At 32.8% G+C, this 20308-nt stretch overlaps 1 protein-coding gene and 1 long non-coding RNA gene across 6 annotated transcripts; one reads left to right on the top strand and one right to left on the bottom strand.

Annotated features, from left to right (window-relative positions):
- Window positions 1–7986: 7986 nt before the first annotated feature.
- LOC134263553 (uncharacterized) lies at window positions 7987–12194 on the top strand. The gene is made up of 7 exons (XM_062745936.1): window positions 7987–8342; window positions 8848–8996; window positions 9163–9257; window positions 9373–9539; window positions 9681–9778; window positions 10348–10494; window positions 11225–12194. The coding sequence occupies exons 2-7, from the start codon at window positions 8965–8967 to the stop codon at window positions 11244–11246; spliced, it is 561 nt and encodes a 186-aa protein (XP_062601920.1). The 5' UTR covers window positions 7987–8342; window positions 8848–8964; the 3' UTR covers window positions 11247–12194.
- Window positions 12094–20035, bottom strand: LOC134263554 (uncharacterized). Of its 5 annotated transcripts, none has more exons than XR_009991295.1 (8): window positions 19951–20035; window positions 17886–18056; window positions 17509–17650; window positions 17004–17108; window positions 14901–15147; window positions 14447–14586; window positions 12825–13020; window positions 12094–12643 (listed from the first exon to the last, which is right to left on the bottom strand). It is a non-coding gene; the product is annotated as an uncharacterized LOC134263554 (long non-coding RNA). The 5 variants fall into 5 exon arrangements; XR_009991296.1 differs by having other exon boundaries at window positions 17955–18056; XR_009991297.1 differs by having other exon boundaries at window positions 17886–17954; window positions 19951–20015.
- Between the last annotated feature and the right edge of the window lie 273 nt (window positions 20036–20308).

Genomic DNA, 20308 nt, shown 5'->3' with positions numbered 1-20308 from the left:
ACGTGTCGTGCCACCCCAGGATTTAGAATCATGAACAACTACGCTGATAACTGGTGCAAGTCTAACTGCCGACGTGGGTATTGCCCGTCTCTGTATTGTACATCGACGTGCCAAAAATTAAAAGTTCAGGGTTAGTGTACGTCATGCATATCCTTCTTATTGAATGCATTTTTTGTGTTTGAAAAACACCGCCATGCTTTTAATAGATATCAAGAACTTTAGAAATTTCATCTTTGTGTTTCAGCTGCATCTAATGCTTGCAATCGGTCTTTTCACGAACTCCCTCTGTGTATTTTATTTATTTACATTTTGTTGACATGATAGCTTTTATGCAATTTTTTATTTGTTATTTTATTTATATATTTTATATTTTTTACATTTTTGAAATAAAACAATTATGAAAATCACTTTTGGTATTTTTTTTTTATTTTACACAAAGGAATGACAAACTGCAGATGCAAAATACAATTAAAAAATGCAACAACAAAACCAAAATTTATTTTAGAATGATATATGAAGATTATAAACAGTAATAAAACCCAAACGTCCACTGCTCCTTGTTAAGTTCTGGCAAACAAGAAAAAAATCTGTAGACACTACACCTCAAACCATCCACCCTTCTTAGAGAGAAAAAAGGTACATAAAATCTTTTCACACATTGACAAAGAACTTCTTCGTGATTGTCAAAAATGCTCCTCGAACCCCTTATTCCACTCCTCAGTAAAACACCAGCATCCATTCTTCATTATTACTCCTGGGTAAAATGGCCAATTAACAATCCTTCATTTCAATTTACTTCTCGCTGAATAATGGATTGAAAATAACAATCTCCTCATCTTCTTTAAAACCATGCAGCCCGTACAGGCCGGGACACTCCATCACAGTTGTAATGTTAGGATTTTCGTAAATGGACGAGGTTTCCGAAATTACTGCTTGAGGAGCGTAACCTACAGAATCTTCCTCCTCTTCCTCAAAGTATTGAGGAATGGGACGGGGACCCATGTTCCAGTCGCCTTGTTGATCTTCAGTATCGTATTGGCATGGAAATGTGCACATTTGTGCAATTTTGCATCCAAAGCATGCCATGAATGTACAAATGATGCCTACAACGTAAAACATCAGAAGGTTCTTAATCAATGGAAACTGTCGCTCTCCTTTGAAATCTTGAGGATTATGGATGTCTGATACTCCGTCCTGATGGGAGCTTATAGATAAAGGTGCACTCATACACAGTGGCAGCCCTATCGTTAATCCAGCAATAATTTGTCCAAGAATTTTGGAACTCCCCATGGTTGGTATTGAAACAAGTATGTAGTTTTAATTGCGTTACTAAATTGTGTTGTCACAGTAGATGCGACGTCACAATGAATGTAGTAATATTCATTGTGACGTCATGTGGAATTTGGTGCTAGATCCATGATGACGTCATAATCACTTTCAACTTTTTCCCGTGCTTCACGGCACCAATAGAATTATGTATAAAATAGAGTATTTTCAAGGAATTCAATTTGAAATCACATGAAAAGTAGTGTCGATACCTATATGAAAGTTGACATTATTTTAAAGAAGAGGGAAAAAAATAGAAATTACCGTTTTCTGAGACTGTGGGTTACATTTTCTTTGTTTAATATGGGGAAAAAAATCCCATATTTATGACTGGATTTCTTAATTTTTCATAAGAAATGATAGCTTTATATATGAATTTTCATCTTGTTTACCTACAAATTATGCTCCGAAACACATTATTTGACCACAGAAGTCTGAATTTTTCATCGTCACTAAAAAAAAAAAAAAAAAAAAAAAAATCCGGGAAAAAAATTCCTATCCTCAACTAAAAAAAAAAACGTGTTTTCTAGTTGAGGGTGAGAAATTTTTTTTTTTTGTTTTGTTTTTTTTTTTTTGAAGATAAAAACTTCAGTCCTGTGATTTGACCAAGCTAAAATTATAAAGATTCATTAAGAAATTTATTTCTTAAATTTGATAAATCTGCAGGCACCTTTCATTTACTAGATCTTAAGGATATCATTAGAGGAGAAAACAAAGGTCTAGGTTAACTTAATGCATAAAATGGCCCTGTCGGATCTTTCATTATGTAATTGCATATCTTGGATCAGAGATTGTGCTCTATATGAAATATTGAAAAAAAAACTACAAACGTTGTCAATTTTAAAAGAAATTTACAGAATATGGTAAAAATGACATATCTTATGACGTCATAATGCTTTGTTATGCAAGTGTAAATACTGCAATAATTAACAGCAAAAACTAAGCAGGTAAGCTTACAGTACAGAAATGCACAAGGTCAAAAAGGGCCCTAAGTGGCCTTTGCTATTTTTTTGGTCATTAATTTGTTACATGTGTCATGTTAGGTCTTTCTAAAGTAGTCTATCAAGTGTTATTTTCGAAATAACAATTCGTTTCAAAGTAATTGAGACAATTTTAAGGAAAGATTCCCTTATTCAAAAACAAAATTCTAGTTTATAATCTTGTCACTGATAAGGTTGTAACTACTTCTACTTTAGAATGTTACATTCTCTTCTACCGGTCATTCTCCATGTATGTTTTATATTTAGGCACTTTTATCTCTCAATTCAAAATAAATGACCTGGAAAACAATGTTCATGAACTTTGTATCGTGTGTGAATTATCTTACAAGATATTTAATGGGTCTTACAGAGGAGGCCAATAGCCATACCAATAATAATAATAATAATAATAATAATAATAATAATAATAATAAAATAAAATAAATTGTAATTCTAAAATGACGGCATACAATTAGTTATCGTACACTATAATTCGTCATAAAAAGCTACAAATCTTGCAGACGGGCCTTTTTAACGCACTTATTTTAAGACCAAAGATAAATTTAAAAAATGCCTCCGACAAATTGATATAATATTTACTAGTACATGTATATGAAAGTCTGTAAACATTAAAATAGCTAAAAGTTCTTTGTAATTCTTTCTTTTCTATTCCATGCACAGGTTAAAAGATAAAACATGCAATTCTTTGAAGTTTACGGAAGCCCATTTAGGACCTATCGAAAAATATTTTTGAATTCGTTATAACGGTTTTTAGAATTCGTTATAACGAATTTAATTTGTTATAACAAATTTTTAGAATTCGTTATAACGAATTTAATTTGTTAAAACAGAGTTATTGAATTCGTTATTACGAATTTAATTTGTTATAACAGATTTATTGAATTCGTTATAATGAAATTAATTTGTTATAACGATTTTTAGAATTCGTTATAACGAATTTAATTTGTTATTACAGATTTATTGAATTCGTTATAACGAATTTAATCTGTTATTACAGATTTGTTGAATTCGTTATAACCAATTCAAGAATTTGGTTATAACGAATTCAACAAATCTGTAATAACAGATTAAATTCGTTATAACGAATTCAATAAATCTGTAATAACACATTAAATTCGTTATAACGAATTCAATGAATCTGCTATAACAAATTAAATTCATTATAACGAATTCAATAAATCTGTTTTAACAAATTAAATTTGTTATAACGAATTCTAAAAATCTGTTATAACAAATTAAATTCGTTATAACGCATTCTGAAAATCGTTATAACGAATTCAAAAATATTTTTTGATAGGTCCTAAATGGGCTTCCGTAGAAGTTGTATCTACTTCTTCAAAATAATTTACACTGCCGTTAAATTTTTCATAAAATAGTGGAAGTTAAATTTTTTTTATACTTAGAAAAAAAACTATAATTTCCAACTGATTAAATACTGGTTTCGAATGAAAGTGATCTCAAAGCATACCGGTAATTATAAGAGGGGTAGAATTTTGACAGATTTTTCAGATGTTTTTCCTTTTGTTGAAGCCACACATCACCCATCATGAAAATTCTAAACCGGTGAACATAGGTTCTGTCTTTAAGTTATAGATCTACTTTTGTAATATTTGGAAAAACCGAAGGAGGGGTAGTGTTTTGAAGGAATTCAAGAAAAATTTTCCCCTGTAAACATTGTTCCTTACATTTGTAAACATTTGTTCCTTACGATCCAAAACCAATTAAGGGGAGATGTTTTGAATTTTTCACGGCAATTTCTATTTCATTTGGCAATGTTAGAAAGAAATCAAAATATAAATTATGAGTAATAGAGACGGAGGTACACGTCTTTGCAATCCAAGGTTTCTGATCGGAGTGGATATTGCATCGAAAACCCTTGACAAGCAAAGATGAAGCGTTTAGAAGTATTTTGTCGTTATTTCCTTATGTTCTAATTTTATTTGCATGTAAATCAGAGAACATTCGTATTTAAGTAAGGTTAAAAAGGTAGAGTCATTCTTTATAATCATGCCACAGATAAGAAAGTTCATATCATACCATTAAAACAAAACATTCTTTTTAACCTTATGTTTGCTAGGTTAAAGCATTCGAATATCTCTATCTCTTAGAGATTGTGTACAATTAATAACATATAGAAGATGACCTTCAACAGTTCATCATGAACATTTGAAAAATATTTTCTGAAACACTCATAGAATAGATGGTTAAAGAGAAGGTCAAACACCAGAAACAACAATATCTTAAAGGTACTACCTCTTCGTTCAAGGTAGAAAACGAGTTTTGTCCAGATATTTGCTCAACGCCACGAGATGATAATAACAATTCATACTCAAATATTTTAAGACGAGCATACTAGTAATTCTTGATTATAGCTTTTATATAATACAAGTACTCCTAAATGACATTTTAAAGATGTTCGAGTTTCTGATTGACCATATATGTATGTGTATTTTGGAAATCAGGTCATCAACAGTCAAGCTATTTTCATGAATACTAATTGTGCCCCGTTACTCAGTAGTTTTTTAAATATGTACTTTGGAATATTTTCAATCAGTATTAGCAGATGTATTTGGTGTTTGATTTATTCGAAACTTCTACAGTAAAAGGACAAGTCTCTTTCTGCGGCCTTTTAGATATACATGTATCAACATTTAAATAAATCGAGGATGCTTTATTAATGAACTACATTAGTTTTTATTCATTTTATTCATATGTTGACTTCATATGTTCCTTTGAACATAGACTTGAGATCCACAAAGTCTGTCATAGCTGTTCCATACCGAATTGCAAACTAACAACTCTACTCTATGCTAAATGTGATGACTTGAAGATTCCTATTCTCAGTTTCCCTTTTTATATAGCAGTATACTATTATCATCGGTACTCGTCTGCATATGGAGTTTGTGTCTCTCAGTCGTCATTTCGATGGCAAGAGAATGTTTTAAGTTTGAACACTTTCTAAAATGAAGCAAATTATTTACAAATAAGTTTTTTGATATATATATATATATATATATATATATATATATATATATATATATATATATATATATATATATATATATATATATATATATATATATATATGACCATGGGGTCAAATTTCATACGTTATACTTAGAAAGATCCTCTAAGTATAGTATGAATATGAATTTCGAGTTCAAGATCACGAGGTATAAAAATATTGCATTTGAATTTTTTTGTCATGGGTAATGTGCACGTGCAATAATAAACAAAGCATCTTCTCTTATTCAGAAGTTATTCAGAAGTTATAACCAAAGTAAAAGTAATACTTTTTACAACAAATTAAGCTAAGGATCTTCAATAGTAACGTAAAATCAGCATAGCTTTATGGATCGGGATAAACTGGAAAGATATCACTAGGAAAGTAAGCTTGTTTATGGATTGATGCCATATCTAGAATCTCATGGCCAAATGTAGTGTCTGACAACGACCACAGAGAGATGTGAGTACCGGAAGACATCTTTGTGGAGATCGCTGGAAGGAAGTGGAGATTGGTCGCCTAAATGCTCAGGAAGATGAACATTGATATCACCAGAGAAAGCATTGCTGGACAGCAGACGTCACATAAAAGACAGGCCAAAAACAAGAAATAAAGAATAGCAGGAAGTGGACCGAGACAAATAGGCTTATTGTGGAGGACAGCGGAAGCAAGAACAAAAAGGGCTGGACAGAGTGGTAGTGACTGTTTTATACATGTGTGTTATCTGGTATGAAGAGCACTAAGTAAGCAAGTAAAGAAATATATGGAGATATCGAACAGAATTACAGATATGTTAAATTTATAAGTGTTTTTGTAGGTCAAGCTTCAAGGTCAAGACATCAAAATTCATACCTTATCATTGGAACACTGGTGCATGTATAACTTGTCACAGGTTATGTGAACAAAAAATGTGAACGTCCAATCTTTTCTCATTCAAAAGTGAATGACGAAGATTAAATTTGTTTCGTAACTGACAGACAATTAAGATTTAATGTCTCCTATCTTTCCCAAAAGCAAGGGATAAAATATGCGACTTTATCATATATCTATTTGTTAGCAAAAATTGGTTGTCAGCGCAATACATGTTCGTTATTGATGCCCATAGACTTACAAACATATTTCCTAGAAAAATGCAATTGAAGAATTATAAAAAGAAAGGTCTACGATTTTTGCAAAGTTGAACTCACTATTTGCAATGAGATATGTTTATTTGTGGTAAAGAATTGTGAGAAATATGACGCCTAATGAATGGTAACAAGCATGAGAACTGCGAACATAGGAATTTGTCAAAATAAAAACTTTAAAATGATCTCAGTAGATCTAGAGGTATGTAGTAATTTACTAGTAAATAGTAAACAAGAATTGATAACATACTGCCACACACATAGCCAGAATTTCATTCCGAAGTTTGTTTCCCTTTAATTTTACATTTCGAATTTTCTGACCTCGAAATAGGGATGATACTAGTAATAAATATATTCAGAAAGATTTACAATCTTTTCTTTCATATAAACGATAATCTATCTGTTCAATAAAGTCTTTATCAACAAGGCATAGTAACTGTAGAATGATGCAAATGATTGCAAAGGGGGGAAACATTTACAAGTGAAAGACAGGAATTCCGAAACCACAACACTAAAAAAATACAATCAAGATATCCCCTCAAGCGTTAGAGGCAGGAAATAGAGGGGGAGAAATGTAACACACTTAATCGGGGAATGTCAATACATGTTCATACAGAGAGTACAAAGCGCATGGTTCCAAGTAAGTAAGATTATCTATCACAGTGACACATGCAAATGTGAGCTACTGGACATATCTACGGTCAAACCAATCAAACCTAGGACTATACATGAATGAGACCTCAACAATCACACTATGATGGGAAATATTTCAATATCTTTTGGAATACTGACATAAGGTTTGTGGGTTCTTTTTTTTTTTTGTCAGTTGTAGTTTTGTGTAAGAGAATAAAATAAATATTTTCACAAAAGTTAAATGTAAATCGTCACCTTTCTAGACTTTAAACAGATTATTCAGTGATTTATGAAACAGAAACTCCTTAAATTGAGTTACAAAAGACCCGTTTTTATCGATTATGGCATGTCAAACGTTGCAATATTCGATAATCTTGTGATGTATATTCAAAATCTTGTGATGTATGTTCGAAATCTTGTGATGTATATTCAAAATCTTGTGATGTATATTCAAAATCTTGTGATGTATGTTCGAAATCTTGTGATGTATATTCAAAATCTTGTGATGTATGTTCAAAATCTTGTGATGTATATTCAATATCTTGTGATGTATATTCTTAAACTTGTGATGTATATTCTATAATCTTGTGATGTATGTTAGAAATCTTGTGATGTATATTCGAAATCTTGTGATGTATGTTTGATAATCTTGTGATGTATATTCGAAATCTTGTGATGTATGTTCGATATCTTGTGATGCATATTCGAAATCTTGTGATGTATATTCTATAATCTTGTGATGTATGTTCGAAATCTTGTGATGTATATTCGAAATCTTGTGATGTATATTCTATAATCTTGTGATGTATATTCAATATCTTGTGATGTATGTTCAAAATCTTGTGATGTATATTCTATAATCTTGTGATGTATGTTCGAAATCTTGTGATGTATATTCGAAATCTTGTGATGTATGTTTGATAATCTTGTGATGTATATTCGAAATCTTGTGATGCATGTTCGATAATCTTGTGATGTATATTCGAAATCTTGTGATGTGTGTTCTACAATTCAGTGATGCGTGCAATAAAATTGCATGACGCAACAGAAAAGTAAGGACAATTTTCATTGGTTAGAAATAACGAAAGTAGCTGAAGCGTCGGGAAAACCATGCAGGTGAGAAAAAACATCAGTTTGTTTATTGCAGCACTAATTACGAGATGCACGAGTGTTGTTCCTGGTGACATGATGGAGATATTTCGGCCTGCTAGGGAAAAAACTCAGTAAACGTAGATGTATTGACAAAATTTGTAGGTACTTGTAACGATATGTCACGATGCTGCATTGTCAGATACAGTATTTATACATGCATGCTAAAAAGTTAAATCTCGTAGTAATCAATATAGCAGAAGAATAATGAAGAGTACAGTAACATACTACAAAAACTGTGCAATTTGTAGCAAGATTAATTTTTGTTTAACAGCTGTTTTTATGACATTTTATTTCGTATTATTACTACCAAATACTGTTACCGTTTGTTAATGTTTAATCCGAGATTCCTCTGACTCTAACCCCCGCTTTTATATTGTGACTTGTGCGCACAAGTCACAATATAAAAGCGGGGGTTAGAGTCAGAGGAATCTCGGATTAGTTAATGTTATGCACATGGTTATCTTGTACTTGCAAGTAAATGTAACATTTAAAAAAAAAAATAATGAAAAAATAAGTCATTTAGGCTATTTGATAATAACATGCTAAATGAACATGTTTTGCTTTTTAATTCTCCTTCACTCAGTCTTTGTATAATGTATATTTCTAGATGAGCTGATCGCCAACCAGGAGATCAGAATGATCGCATCTGCTCCTGCCACTTTAACTTAAGGATGGTAAGAAGGAGGGGGACCCTGCATATTTTGCATGGAATGAAGGAAAGGCCATGGATTTCTCTGATCCTGAATGTACAAAAAGGTGAAATTATTTTTCAAAATATGACCGACATCTTGTTTTTGGATGGTGGGTGGGTGGAGTTTAATTGAGAATATTTTACTAAAAATCTTTAAAAGGGTACATGTATATAAACAGAGTAGCTTACAACTGAATAAAAAAATAATTCAAGTTTAATTATTTTACAAAGGAGGAAAAAACTCAAAAGTGAGGAGTCCCTGTCATCTTCACAGATGGACCAGTTGCAGATTCCACAAGCACCAAAATGTCAATATCAAGAAAAATAAAGCTCATTTAAAACACCAATGATGACAAATGACCAACACTGAAACATTTTCAATAATTTTTAATAATATATAAAGTTCTTTTAACTGTACATGATTTACAATATATTTTCAGTTGATATCAGAGCACAACTACTCAGCATCCTGCACATTTAACTGTACTCAAGAAATGCAGCGCCTCTCAACAGAAATACAACTGGAAAAGGAATTGCTTGCCCTAAAAATAGAGTCTAGTAAAAGGAAGCCAATATCAATCCACGATATTAAATACAACAAAGAGAAGGTACATTTAAAGGAATTCCAATTGTGATTTCCTATTTCCTAACAATTTCAGTTACTGTAATAAAAACTTGTTGCCATTGAGGGATGAACATCTTAGATTGACTGTTATGTTAACATATTTTGTTATTATTTGGGAGTTTAGGTCTCTGATCAGCAGGGGCATTTTCTCTATATAAGAAGAAAATGGAGACTCCCTACCCACCCGATGTATTTTGTCGGACAGTTTTCTGTACATTGCAGGTAAAAATTTTATTTATTAACTTTCCAGCCTCTTATTGTAAAGTACATTTTGGGTTCAGTTTTTGCTTTTCTTTAATTTTTAAAAAAAATTATTTAAATTCTCCTTTTCTTGGAATAAAATTCAAAAAGTAGCTTCTGATTGTAATGTATAAGACTACAGACATTGAACTTTGATTTGTTATCAAAAGGATTGATTTAAACTTGTCTAAATTAATTGTAAACAAAAATAAAAGGGGGCACCTGCTATTTCTTTAAGTGTTTTTCACTGGGGGGTGGGGAAACTTTTTTGTACATACTTAAGCAATAGGAGGGATTAGATAAGAATCAATTAGTATATCAGAGTCTTAAAAAATATACTTTGCATAAGCATAAAAAAATTCTATATCAGTCTTTTTAAAACCTTTGAATTTTGCTTAATTAACTATGATTTATCCAATTTTGGAGCTTTTTACCTAATTCTGGGTAGAATCCACCCTTATGAAATTATTGACTCAATTTTGACTTAATATCACTTTATTAACATCAAAGCACAAAAACAATTCATTGTACAAATATTTTATTTATTACAGTCACCAATATATCCAAATATCATCACCGGCCCAGACGTCATTCACTCCTTTGAATTGTGCTGGTAGCAGTAAGGTGTCATCATTTGAGATGGTCACAGTATCCAATACACTGAAGTCACAGGACTCAAATTTCATACATGTTCACAGGTAGGTGTATAGTCTTTGAAATTACCACAATTGACTAATTCTGGGACAGGTAAGTATGTAAGTATAGGAATGAGAGCACCAAATCCCCGGATGCACACATGGCTTTGTTTGTTATGGAACATTAAACCGAATACTGAATGGGTAGGCGTTACGCCATTGGCTGAAATCAGGTATTTAATTGTTTTCATTTTAAAGTAAAATTAATGACCTTTGAAATAAATGATGGGATGAGGGAATATTACAGAAACTATAGAAATGCCAGGGAAGATTTTAGGAGTGGGGGTTAATTTTTTATGCCGCGTGTTATTTACTGCGAATCTCTATAAGTTGAAAATAACTGCAATTTTGACCTATAAACGCCATGGGACCATATATTTTTTTCAGTATTTTTTGTTAGGGCTTAGAACAAAGTTTGAAATGATGCTAAAGATTTTTCTGAAATTGTCATAGTAAAGTACTGAGAGGGCCTAAGGTTTGTATGGAGTTCTATGGGAAAATAATTAGTGGTCTTTTCCCTATACAAGATGCTGTCTGATGGCGTAGTGTAGAATGTAGCGTAGAATGTTTTCCAAGTCGGCTTAAATGCAAAGGTTTGTTTTAAAATTTATCATAATGACTTGCAAAAATTTAATGCAGTTAAATTTATTGTATTCTTGAAAGATTGACTGTAACACAATTTTTTTACACAATTACAAATAATCAAATTAATTTTTTTCCAACTTTTTTTCAGGGTCTCTGCCAAAATCTTTTGAGGATTTTTCCTCTGCTAGAGCATCCATGGATGCAAATGAAACAACCCAGGACATCCCAACACATATGGATAATCAGGCCATGGCCTACAGTATGTACAAAAGTTGCCATACTTTTAAAGCAGTAACTTGCGTGCCTCCAAATGGTGCACTTACATTTTGCTCCATGCTGTACCCAGGTTCTACTTCTGATGTAGCTATTGTACGTCACAGCCAAGTTTTACGAAAGTTCAAAGCTGGAGACCTTAATTTGGTGGTCAAAGGTTTCACCATTCATGACCAGTTGCCCCAGGGTGTCTGCTTAATTATAAAAGCTCTTTTATCGACACGAGGCCAGTTTACCATACAAGAAGCAGCACTGTTACAAGATTGCTAAAGCACTTATTCATGTGGAAAGAGCCAACGAGAGGATAAAGAATTACGAGATTCTCCGTCACATACCATCTACTTACAGACCAATCTCAACAAAAATATTTCAACTCTGTTCTTGTCTTGTAAACTTGCAAGCTCCACTTTTGAAAGAAATTACTTAAAGATACATGTACTTATTATAAATTTGCATTGGCGTGTGACAGTATACACTAAACAGTGAAGATATTCATACCAAAGTGCAAGGGATAAGCAAATTTTGATTTGTTATCAATGTCAATGGTTATATTTGTTAACTTTGTAGTATGTTGTAATTCATGTACTTCAGAAAATGAAAATCCCTTTTGTTTAGCATGGATTTATTACAAGAATGTTTGGCAATTCGATTCTTCATTTGACAATATAATTTGGAAGAGGGTTTACTTATAATTTTCAATCTCTAGTTTAAAGTATATTTACCTTTAAAGCACAACTCAACAAATTCATGTTTTCAACAATTTATCTATTAAGAAAGACAAAAATGTTACATTTTCACTTTGAGAATAACATCTTCAATTCATTAATAAAATGATTCTAAATTTTGATATTCTTTTTTTATGTAGTACATAGATTTTATTAATCATCATTGCTATTTAAAATAGTCTTATAAGCCAGAAGTTTTATGATGGATTCATTGGATTGTGACATATTATATCATACATTTATGAGACTTGGGAACATTCAACACATTTAACATGATTACCCATTTTCCATTGTTAGAAAATTCTAGAGGTACAAAACTAAGTGTCAAGAAGTTCAAACCAGAACTCAGTTTTCCATCAGTGCTGGAATGAAAATGTTAATGTAGAAATCTATCAGCTTTGGAACATTTGCTGTCCATTCAATGTCTTTTACTATTCTAATCACAATGCAGTCTACTCTTGTCCACACAATTAAGTCGCAGAATGTTTTGTTACATATGTGTAGCTGGCCTTGAATTTGATGATAGTACGGGTGACTGGTTTTCAGGCACGGGGTATCTTGTTTAAGATCTAAAAAAAAATCAAAAAACACTTAAGTTGTGTCATACCAGTACATATCCCCTCCTTTTTCAATATCTTCATACCATATTGAACAGTGCACTTGTAAATTAATACATGTTTTGAAATCATTTACTCACCAAGATTTTTAATTTCAAAGTACTGGACAATACAGATTTTTAATGTTATTTACCTATGAAAAATCCTTCAAATTTTGTGCCCCATCTGCTACTGTTGAAGACGATGCTGTATATGGACACTTCACCTCTACAATATCAGGAATGGCGTCTTTGGCTTCTGGAGTTTGATAAAATACACTGCATGTTGGTGGTCGAACAACTAAGCCATCAGGTGAAGCTCCCAACACTCCGGATTCATGCAACCATATCCTTTCCAGAAAAAATTATAATACTACTGAATGCAAACAAACCATAATACAATTGATTTTGTAATGCAAACAAAGTCTAAGTAGAGCTTTTATAATCCTTCTACTTCAAAAAGCAAATTTTCTGGAATATGTTGGTAACTGAATATTTATGCCCCGCCATGAATATGGCCGGGGCATATAGTGTTTGTCATGTCCGTCTTCTGTCCTTCTGTCCTTCCGTCCCACTTTGTGTTGAGCTCTGTTCAAAGCTAAGTTTCAAAGAAACTATCCAAGATATTTTCATTAAACTTCATATGCTGATAGATATTGATGAGAGCTATGCAACTGCATCAACATTTTTTGACCTTGACCTTTCTTTTGACCTTGACCTGACTTTTCTTAAATAGTGTTTAGCTCTGTTTTAAACATACCATTCAAGATGGTGTTATCAAACTTTACATGTTGATACAAACTTGCATAGATGATGCATCTAGAGATGAACACTATCGGACTTGCTTCGGATGCTGGATCTGACCTAAATTTTCCAGATGAGTGACCAAATTAAAGTTTTTGGAGCAGGTCCATTCTTAAGGAACTATAAGCCCTACTTAGACCAAACTTGCTTGGATGATGCATCTAAGGATGGACACTACCAGACTTGCTTCGGATGCTGGATCTGACCTACATTTTCCAGATGAGTGACCAGGTTGAAGTTTTTGGAGCAGATTTATTCCTAAGGAACTATAAGCCCTACTTAGACCAAACTTGCTTGGATGATGCATCTAAGGATGGACACTACCAGACTTGCTTCGGATGCTGGATCTGACCTACATTTTCCAGATGAGTGACCAGGTTGAAGTTTTTGGAGCAGATTTATTCCTAAGGAACTATCAGCCTTTCTTCGACCAAACTTGCATGGAAGATGCATCTAGGGATGGACACTACCAGACTTGCTTCGGATGCTGGATCTGACTCACATTTTCATTCCCAAGTAACTATAAGCCCTACCTAAACCAAACTTGCATGGATGATGCAGCTAGGGATGGACACTACCAGACTTGCTTCGGATGCTGGATCTGACCTATATTTTCATTCCCAAGTAACTATAAACCCTACCTGAACCAAACTTGCATGGATGATGCATCTAGGGATGGACACTACCAGACTTGCTTTGGATGCTGGACCTACATTTTTATTCCCAACTAACTATAAGCCCTGCCTGAACCAAACTGATCAAATTTTATACATGTACAAATTTCATGTTGCTTTACCAATATATCCTCGGCGGGGCATTCATGTCCTATGGACATATTTCTAGTTTTTTTTTTTACAATTAGACTTCAGTAATTGATTTCTGTTTTTTTACCAGGATAAGTCCTGTTATTTGTTTTGACACATTGAATGTTAACATGTCAGAGGTTGAATGAATGTTATTTTGTGCTGTATACCTGACTGCTCTACAGCTGCATCAAAGTCCTTTTCATACTTTCTCAAAGCATCATCTTCATGAGTGATACCCCATGCAACAGCCTTGATGGACTCCAGATTGTAAGCCGACATCAGCTGTTTCTTCAGTGACAATGTCAATCTGGAGAAGAAAATATGATTTTTGGTTATTAATCTTATATTTCCTGCATCTTTATATACAAATATCTAGTCATTACAGTCGAACCTCATTATCTCAAACTCAATGAGACCAAGAAAAATGTTGGAAATATCCGTGGATTCAAGAATAATACATAAAGAGTTATCAAGAATAAAATGTCCCAGTCTTTTATAAATGGTTTGGACTTCAAAATTACTTTGACATATCCATGAAATATGAGATAATGGGTTTGAGATAACAAAGTTTGACTGTAATTTTAAAAGTCTATTTCGCAAAAATTTAATCACACGTCTTACCGCCTTTGCTTAGAACTGAGAACTGCACCAAAGTTGGAAGCTGATATGCTATGTTTCCTTACAATCGACCACATTGGGTTGTTTCATTGCCAATGCAGCTCTTTTAATGGATTCAGGGATAATGCATGCTGTAACCATACCATAGGGGTATCAGAATGAACATACTCTGGTGATGTTAACAGGTCTTCAATGAGAGGTACAGGTGGACCAGGTTCACATGGCTCTGGTTCAAGAATCCAATTCAATGCTGAAAAATTTCATTACTTGTGTCATTCTCAAAAATATCATCCATAATATCCATATCACATATACCAAGTATTTATATAAGAGTCCATACATTTCATTTTAGTGAACACTGTCATGGGTTTTTGTAATGTATGCATTACATATCAAATTTACAACTCACTTGCATATATTTGTTCAGAATTGTTCCTGTATATAATTTTGCACGTGGCATTCTTAGTGTGAAAATGCCATGTAAAAATTGGTGCAAATGTACAATTAATATTTACTTAATTATTAACAAAGTTTCATAATGACAGAGTATTTAAATAATAGAAGAATGATCTGATAATTCGCAAGAATATGAAACAAAATATTTTTTTTAATGCAATTGAATAATTTATTTTTCCTTTCAAAAATGTATGCTCATGTACAAAAATGCTATCATATTTATAATATTGTCTTTCCAATTATTCAAAGGTTGTTATTAATATTTATTACATAGTATGTTCAAAAATTGGGCATTATACATAGCCAACTATATTATACTCCTCATCTTTGTACATTTGTTCACAATTAAAATTAACCATCGGTCAGTAACAAAATAACAGTTTCATAATACTCGTAATATAAAAATCAAATCAAACTTAAATAACAACAATAGTAACACCAAAATCATAACTTCCTTCTTATATTTTACCAATAAACCTTCCAAGGTGCAAAAAACACTGGTCACTTTCATCAGAGGGTCGGTTTAAGGCACTTCAAATATGAAGCAAATTTTTTAACAACTGATTTATTTATATTTAATGATTGATCATTTTAAAAAAAAAAAAAAACAAGAGGCCCATGGGCCACATCGCTCACCTGAGCACTGTGGCTAGGAAAAAGTAAAAATTGTTTTTTTATTGAAAAGTTTAAATCCAAAAAGTAGTCCCTTGACCAATCATGGCTTTGCTTTTCTTGAGAAGGTTATTTTTAAAGAATTTTCCTATATATTTCTATATAAAATTTGATCATCCTTTGTGGCCCCGTCCTACCCCCGAGGACATGATTTGAACAAACTTGAATCTACACTACCTAAGGATGCTTCCATATAAATATGATCAATCAGGGTTTTGCTGTTCTTGAGAAGAAGATTTTTAAAGATTTTTCCTTTATATTTCTATGTAAAACTTTGATCTTCCATTGTGGCCCCGCCCTACCCCGGGGGTTATGATTTGAACAAACTTGAATCGACACTACCTGAGGATGCTTCCATATAAATAGGATCAATTATGGCTTTGTCATTCTTGAGAAGAAGATTTTTAAAGAATTTTCCTATATATATTTTTATGTTAAACTTTGGTCAGCCATTGTGGCTCCGCCCTCCCCCCGGTGGTCATGATTTGAACAAATTTAAATCTACACTACCTGAGGATGTTTCTCCATAAGTTTCATTTTTCCTGGCACAGTGGTTCTTGAGAACAAGATTTTTAAAACATACCATCAAATTTACATTCATTCCCAATTATCTCCCCTTGAATGAGGGTGTGGCCCTTTATTTGAACAAACTTGAATCCCCTTCACTCAAGGATGCTTTGTGGCAAGTTTGGTTGAAATTGGTCCATGGGTTCTAGAGAAGAAGTCGAAAATATGAAAAGTTTACAGACAGACAGATGGACAGACAGACAGACAAACAGCTAGATAGACAAAATGTGATCAGAAAAGAGCTAGAAATGAAACATTCCTCACCACAAAAGCCAGAAGAATATAGGGACCACCACCAGTAACATGTTTCTGGGAAGAACCAAACCAAGCAGAGATAAATATCAATAGTCCTGAATCTTCGATGCAGGACCAAGTACGAGAATTGCTACAAACACTACTCCGGAGACTTACCTATTATCCTATGATGTAACATACTTTGTCCACTGCAGCTGGTTCCCTCATAAGCTGGTAGCGAAGACAGTTCAGGATGTCCTGTCAACTTTGTTCCTCAACTTCCTGTCTTGGACAGAAAAGCAATAAGTGGAAATCTTTAGTGTTGCCTAGTGACTTTGAATTAAAAAGAAAGTTGCAAGATTGTGAAGGGGGGGGGGTTCTGATGCTGTGCATTTTAATTAAATGTACGAAATCTGTATTTCACAGTTTAATGCATTCATGTATTTTGTGAATTGTCTTAGGATTCGTGTAATAATTGTTGCTATGTATTATTAAGCACTAAATCTATTCAACTGCATGTGTAAATGGGGAAAATGTGAATATGTAAATGATGTATAATTGCAATGTGTAAAATGTGACATTTTCTTATATGAGGGAGTCAGTGTTCATGTAATTTTTTTTTCATTAATTATTTTATTTATCTTGATAAAATTATTTCAATTAACAATATTGTTTTTCTTACCAGTCTGATGAACTCAACAAAGGTTACAGAGGTGAAGGGTAGAAATATGGGTATTACAGGTGTCAAAACTCTTCCTTGAAGACCAGACTGCATGCCGCACTGTAAAATCACCATTTTTGATCTTTAAAAGGGGAGGCTACTCCTGAAATCAAAGAAATTGTCATAAAAATGAGTAACCTGATTTTCTTTAGGTCTCACACAAGGAAATAATTTCACTATATGTTACTATATAGCTTTAATTAAATAAATTAATTAACTAGACTCTCAGCAGATAATTCATGAATGAGAAAAAAGATTAATGCTTAGACAAAATTTGAGATCAGAAAAAATATACCCCTTATGCGGCTTTTAAGAAAGAAAATTGAGACTAAACATACCTATACCCCGAAATACACATGGGCAAACAGCCAACACACCATCGAGGAAGTTACATCGATCATGCGTACCTAAAAAAAAAGAGTTCCCTTTGATTCAGTGGCACAATTCTGCTGATATGATATTCCTAGTGCATGAGTCCAAAATTAAAACTGTAGACCTACGTAAAGTTCCTGAAAATGAAAAAAGAAAAGAAATATTATTGTCTCTATATACATCATACATAGAACTACATTTGTTCATTTTAATTAGCTATCTCCTTGCATAAGACCTTTAAGGGTAATTTTATGCTATTTACCATGTGCACTGATTGCCATAAAACTAAAGAAAAAATACCAGCCTTACAAAGTCACTTAACCATGACCTTTGACATACCTTACTAAGAATACCCTGGACAATTTGGTTTAACTTAAGACTTCTGAATTTTTAAATGCAGGTTTTGATAAATTAACCATTTAATATACTTATGAGCTCATAAAACTGTTCTTTAAAACTGTATGATAAAGTCAGTGTAAAAACTTTGAAACATGTTTGGAAAGTATTATCACACATGTGATATTATGGGATAAATTATCACCACAGAAAGATCAAAGAAAATCACTGCAGATATGCAACAATAATTCTTATCATTGTTTATTGTATGTCAAGTCTAGAATATGATATATCATTACAAATATTATGATTTTTAGCCGGGCACATTGCTCGTAGAGCAATGCTCAGCTATTGCGACGGTGAGCAACAGAAAATGCTGCTTCTTCACCGCCAAATTGAGTTTACGAGTAAAAGTATGGTACGTGCACCAGCCGCTGTTGAGAAAACAAAATCCATTCAACACCTTAAGAAATAGTAAATTGAATATTTTTATCATAATATTAAATTGTTTAATATTTTTTCCAGGCTCCTTTGACTAATATTTTACAAAGTATAATTCAACGGGTGCGAAAGGTTTTCACCAGGTATCCCTGTCTGCATCATATTCTATAAACAATATAATTAAAATTAGATGTTAGATCTGCTCGCATACTCGCCACACTAACATCTAACAAGTCATCCCATTTAGGGTCACGTAAGAGGTTAAATTCGGAACGCCTCAAGATTTATTCGCTTCAACAATATATGATGATTTTGCCAGCTGCGATTTGATTAATTGATAGAATTTGACCTCTGACGTGACCCTCAACGGGATGTTGTTAGATGTTAGTGTAGCGAGTATGCAAGCGGATCTAACATCTAATTTGAATTAGATTGATTCTATAAATAAAGGTTGTACTATCAGGCTAACACAAATGCAGGGAACATCATTAATGACTTAATGCAAATCTCCCCGCTGAGGACACATCAGTGCAGAGACGTTTGACCTTAATTAATCTTGCTGCATCGGTGTTTATTTACTTCTGTTTGTATATAAAGCCGGATTACCCAGACACAATACGTGATAAATATTTTTCGCTGTTAATTCCTAGCTATATTTTATTTTATTTTTAAAACTATTTAATATTATACATGCCATTGAGATATTTTTGTGTGTATTACATATTCTCTAAACGTCTGAACGTGATTTTAAACTGTCACCACAGTCCTTGTTCATTATCCTGTAAATGAGCCCGGCTCAATACATTTACTATAAAAATAATTGGACAAATTTGTGAATGACAGTATTCAATGATGCATAGCAATTAATCTTTTCCAGACATTCCCTTTCTCCTAAAAATTTGTCGTGTTATTTATTTATTTATTGCAAAGTCGTCCCTGGACTAGGGCTACGGTCAATGCAGCTGCAATGGGCCATGCAATTTCGAACCCTGCGTGGTGAGAGTTTGTCCCGAGATACAGTTAGATTATTCTAACTAGCACCAATATAGAATAAATCATACCGATTAATCAACATCACTACAATATGAGGACGTAAAAATAGGATAAAACATCCTTTAGCTGTTTAGTTCAGCAATAAGCCACTAAATTGTTTTTGATGTACCTTCAAACAAATCAAATTAATGTTCTTGATTCCCACTTTTCACGTTATGACTGACTTAGTGCTTCTTGATACCAAAACAATTTTTCTATTACCTATAATTTTGACTTTAGGTTGAATTCGTCAATTTCATGCTTGCGAAGTTGTGTCAATGTGTGCATTACAACCGCTCCGGCTACTTTCGTTATTTCTAACCAATAAAAATTGTCCTTACTTTTCTGTTGCGTCATGCAATTTTATTGCACGCATCACTGAATTGTAGAACACACATCACAAGATTTCGAATATACATCACAAGATTATCGAACATACATCACAAGATTTCGAATATACATCACAAGATTATCAAACATACATCACAAGATTTCGAATATACATCACAAGATTTCGAACATACATCACAAGATTATAGAATATACATCACAAGATTTCGAATATACATCACAAGATATT

This window comes from Saccostrea cucullata, unplaced genomic scaffold, assembly GCF_032062105.1.
Source record: "Saccostrea cucullata isolate Sc308-1 unplaced genomic scaffold, CSIRO_AGI_Scuc_v1 ctg11208, whole genome shotgun sequence".
NCBI classification, from domain to species: Eukaryota; Metazoa; Mollusca; class Bivalvia; order Ostreida; family Ostreidae; genus Saccostrea; species Saccostrea cuccullata.
Note: the sequence above shows the minus strand (reverse complement) of the source record. Positions and strands in the feature narration are given on the sequence as shown.

Excerpts from the sequence above, each read along its gene's own strand:
- LOC134263553 (XM_062745936.1), top strand. The coding sequence starts at position 8,965 with ATGGATTTCTCTGATCCTGAATGTACAAAAAG. Across the intron at positions 9,258-9,372 it reads ATGTCAATATCAAGAAAAAT|TGATATCAGAGCACAACTAC; the intron begins AAAGCTCATTTA and ends TATATTTTCAGT. Across the intron at positions 9,540-9,680 it reads TTAAATACAACAAAGAGAAG|GTCTCTGATCAGCAGGGGCA; the intron begins GTACATTTAAAG and ends TTGGGAGTTTAG.